Source organism: Ostrinia nubilalis, chromosome 16 (genome assembly GCF_963855985.1).
Source record: "Ostrinia nubilalis chromosome 16, ilOstNubi1.1, whole genome shotgun sequence".
NCBI classification, from domain to species: domain Eukaryota; kingdom Metazoa; phylum Arthropoda; class Insecta; order Lepidoptera; family Crambidae; genus Ostrinia; species Ostrinia nubilalis.
In genome coordinates, this window is record NC_087103.1 from 437,097 (window position 1) to 441,364 (window position 4,268).

The 4,268-nt window shown below is 38.8% G+C and overlaps 1 protein-coding gene across 1 annotated transcript; it reads right to left on the reverse strand.

Moving 5' to 3' along the window:
* Window positions 1-733: 733 nt before the first annotated feature.
* LOC135079494 (uncharacterized) lies at window positions 734-4,055 on the reverse strand. The gene is made up of 2 exons (XM_063974150.1): window positions 3,468-4,055; window positions 734-793 (listed from the first exon to the last, which is right to left on the reverse strand). Exons 1-2 carry the CDS (start codon window positions 4,053-4,055, stop codon window positions 734-736), a joined length of 648 nt encoding a protein of 215 aa, XP_063830220.1.
* Window positions 4,056-4,268: the final 213 nt, after the last annotated feature.

Here is a 4,268-nt window from a genome sequence, read left to right on the forward strand (position 1 = left end):
ATTTAAATCATCATAGTGTTTCGATTAAATTACAACTTATCCAATTTCGATACAAACAAAGTAGCTCAATTTTGTATGTAAGTACTACTTAACTAAGTTACAATTATCCCAGCACCTGATTGAGAACCTGTTTATATCCTTAACTAGCGGCCGCCCGCGACTTCGTACGCATGGATCCTATTTTATCCCCTTAGGGGTAGAATTTTGAAAAATCCCGTCTTAGTGAGCACCTATGTTCTAAAAGTAACCACCATGCAAAATTTGAGACTCTAGCACTTGTAGTTTCTGAGATTTCGTGATGAGTTAATGAGTGAGTCAGTGACCTTTCGCTTTTACTGATATAGATTTATCACATACATAAGTTACATTCAAGTAGTCAGAGTAATATTTTCGACAAATAATAAAAGTAATCGTAATGTATGTAGAGAAAGCATAATATTCAATTTGGGCGCCGTCAAAATATGGAAGTTAATAACTCGCGCGTCACATACATTATTGGATATTTGGATTCTTTATTACGTTTAGATTCGTTATGAATATGCTTGTTGCTATATGGATTCACTATCTAGTATTTGTTGTATCGATTTGTATCATCATCATCAATCATCATTATCATCATCTGTCTACACACATTCATGTAACTGTAGCCGTTCGCTTTAAAAGTTGGACTTTACTTTGAAGTGAGTGCAAGAGGTCGAGCTGAAATGTATTAGTATCTAATACAAATGAGTACTTACTTGATGTTTTCATTGTGTTGTCCTTGTAGCTGCCACCAGTCTCCTTGAGACCATTTCTATAACAACACAACGGAAAGGTCAAGCTGTAATAAATGTCTCATTTGAGTCCCGTTTCATTCAGTTTTAAAAGCATTACGACACTCCACTATCTACCAAAACAAATATAAGCCTTTAGACTTCATAAATGTTTTATTTTTGCCGTGAGATGGCCGTGTCAGGTTGTCCGAGGCAGGAGTGTCGGTCGCGCGGTGTGACGGATCGGTCAACGTGACTTGCCGCGGACATTGGAAATAAAAACCTTTATTGGGTTTTCATTTCTTTTGATTGACACCCTGTTACAACCTATTTTAAGGCATTAATTTTCATGATTTTAAGTTTTGGAATCTCTATACATTACTTACCTATAATAAAGCTGCAAAGTTTATTTGATAGCTTGAACGCGCTAATCTCAGGAACGACTGGTTCGAAATTATGCGATTAAAAATATAAACAGCAAGCGACGAGATTCGAGTGTCGTAACAAGAATATGACAACTCTATAAAACTAATTAACTTCAGGAAAGACCAAAAATCTATAATGTTTTGAGTTAGGTACAGGCACCAACTTATGTATGGCTGACCCTTTTCATCTCCAAAGTTAGCTAGAACAGGAACACTGCCGTGTGTCTAGGCGTTGTGATAGGAAATGTGCCCTCTAAAGGGACAAGGGGCCGCTGTATCCGACAGGGAACGTAATTATCTAGCTTCAAACCTTTGTTATTAACAACTACTACAAAACACCTAAATATTTTAGCTGTTTATGATATCAATCAAGAGCAATCAAAGTATTTGTTTGAAATTTTACACGTGTACCATCGTTCTGTCAATTTGAAGTATTTTGTGATTGTAACAAATCCTTTGTTATTTCAGCCGTTCGATTGATTACTTACCTACTCGTAAGTTGTATTAATTTTATAATCGAACAGTGATGGACAGCAAAAGCATGATATTGATTGTTGTTGACAGTCGCTTTCCATTTTACTACATTTTAACGATCAACACGTGTAACAAAATCGTGTAAATTTAAATACCTGTATCTAATATTTTGTTTCTGTTCTTTTTCAGGTAAGTTTCCAGTTCAATGCATGTCAATTGGTAAATATTCTTTTACACGTTTTACTTGAACCTTTCGCAAATAAAACGGGGACTTCACAAACGTTTTCAAAGCCGAAAACATCTGTCGGATTTAACATAACAAAGAAAGTAGAAACATCACCCCACCATTTAGCATTCCAAACGTTCTTACAAGTGCTCATGCGAGATAAGGCTTGTTCACACCGCGGGTGAGAGCGCTGACGTCACGTCCCTATTTAGCATTTCGATAAACGGCAGGTGAGACAGTCTGTCGACTCGCCGAGTGCATGATAGGCGATGCTGCATGAATATTGATGCTGTTACGTGATGAGGAGCTAGGATTTTTGGACATGGTATTTGTGACGCAAGAATTTGTAGCTTTCTGATATGTTTAAATTATTGAAATTCAGTTTAATTAGGTACTTTATACAACAGTTTTAATGTGTTGGTTATAGGAAAGGTTATTTTGATACACATTGTTTCCTCGGCAATGAATTTTAACGTAACGAAATGTGAAACATTGGTCATCTTTTGACTGTTGTAGCCTACAAGTATCTTTAATATAGTTTCTCATAAATTCTGCGTTATATGGAAAGGATATTGCGTACTTCGTACTTTTTATAAGTCCCTAAAGATCTCATCGGTTTTAAGCAAACGCCAGTAACGCCAACTTCTAAGGGTGAGTTGCACCACCTAACTTAACCGGTGTTTTTTGTATAGAGTTTGACAGATTTTTCACGTTTGTCAAAGTTAAAGTAAGATGGTGCACCCAGCCTAAAAGTACCAGGTTTGGATACCACATCCAAAGCTTTATTTAGCCTGCCAGGCCCCAGGTACTGCTCCACGTGTAATTGACGGCGGCAGCTGACGCTAAGCGAGCGAGCTAAGTGATTTTTATTTATTTACGCCGAGGCCCGTGTCACCCGAGATGAGGTGTTTTAGACGCCCCTATTTACGAGATAACCCGATAAATTGAGAGTTTGTTGGTTATACATTTACGGTTAATAAATAATGCGTTGTATTAGGACAGACTCAAGCCAATCTTAGCTTTATTTTGAGTATAATTTTAGTAAGTCTTGTTCGACCATGAGGTCGAGGGCCGCAAGTAAATCATTTAATTTGTAAATGTAAACCCTATAGCCTGCTATCACAGAATGAATCGATTAGAGGGTCTGATTCTATACAGTCTTATAAATTAAAGGTTATACGTATTTATAGCTCAACATTGATTATATTACTTGGTACTTCATTAATCTTTCGAATTGGGAATATTCGAAGAAATTTTCTTCACTTGCGTTGGACACTAATTTTATATTAATAATAATACTAATTCGCATCTTCTTGCTTTATCACCAAATCTGTAGTGATAACGGCATTCCCAATCGCTATCTCCGGGCTTCCTTGCATTTTTTTGCTTCGTGTTTGAGCGTGATCTCGATCTTCCATAGGAGCGAAAGGGACGGCGATATGTTTGCCTCCCACGGCGTAACTCGGCGATCTCAAGCGACAGGTGTTCGATTTGTTTCGTTAGTAGGTCAAACGGGCTCGAGGAAGCGCCCGCGCTGCCCGCGTCCGCTGCTCGTTGCGATGACGTGTTTGAAATTGATGCGATGTTTACGGGTTCGTGTTGTTCCATCATTAAATCGGCCATTGCAGCTAGGGTTGACAGTGTAGCTTCTTTGTTGATTGCCAAGACGGTTCTGACGTAGGTAGGTAGTTGGTTCATCCACATGACTTTTAGTGCGTCGTCGGGTACTAAGCTGCCACCAAGTTCGCGCATCCGTCGAAGTAGCTGAGTAGGTTTTTGATCTCCCAGTTCTAGCCCACTAATCAGTTTCTGGAATTGTTTCGTCTCAGATTCTTGGTACACGGAGAGCAAGCGTTCTTTCAGCGCGTCATATTTTCGTTTTTCAGGTGGGTTCAATAAGATGTCACTTATTTGCTGTATCTCCGAAGTTTGTAGTACTCCTAGGACGTATCTGAATTTCTGCTCGTCGCTGATCTTCATAGGGTTTATTAGTGCTTCGTATTGCGCGAACCATAGCCGTGGATGATCACGCCAGAAAGGAAGTATCTTCGATTGGATGGAGATTCCCGCCAAGTCAAACTTGACGTCCGGACTTTGTTCTGCGTTGAAAAATTGCGGTTCTGCGCTACCGGAAGCAGTAGGGTCCATGGCGACGTCAGAGTTGTTATTGTTGCTCATGTTGTTGCGACGTCGGGGTCACCAGATGTTGGGTGTTGTAATCCAAAATGCGCAATGATCGGTAATAACATTTATTCTAGTAAAGCGCCTTCTTTATATACATTTTTGAGTTAAATAATTACCCGAAACTTAATATAAAAATCCAAAAGTACCTACATTACAAACAACACAAATGTATGACAGAGACAACACAGCACACTACTACTTATAACA

What these genes read in the sequence shown, in the direction of transcription:
- LOC135079494 (XM_063974150.1), bottom strand. Translation starts at nt 4,055, where the DNA reads ATGAGCAACAATAACAACTCTGACGTCGCCATGGACCCTACTGCTTCC. An exon ending in TGATGGAACAACACGAACCC is followed by an intron (nt 794 to 3,467) that starts GTAAACATCGCA and finishes GTGTTGTTATAG; the next exon opens with AAATGGTCTCAAGGAGACTG.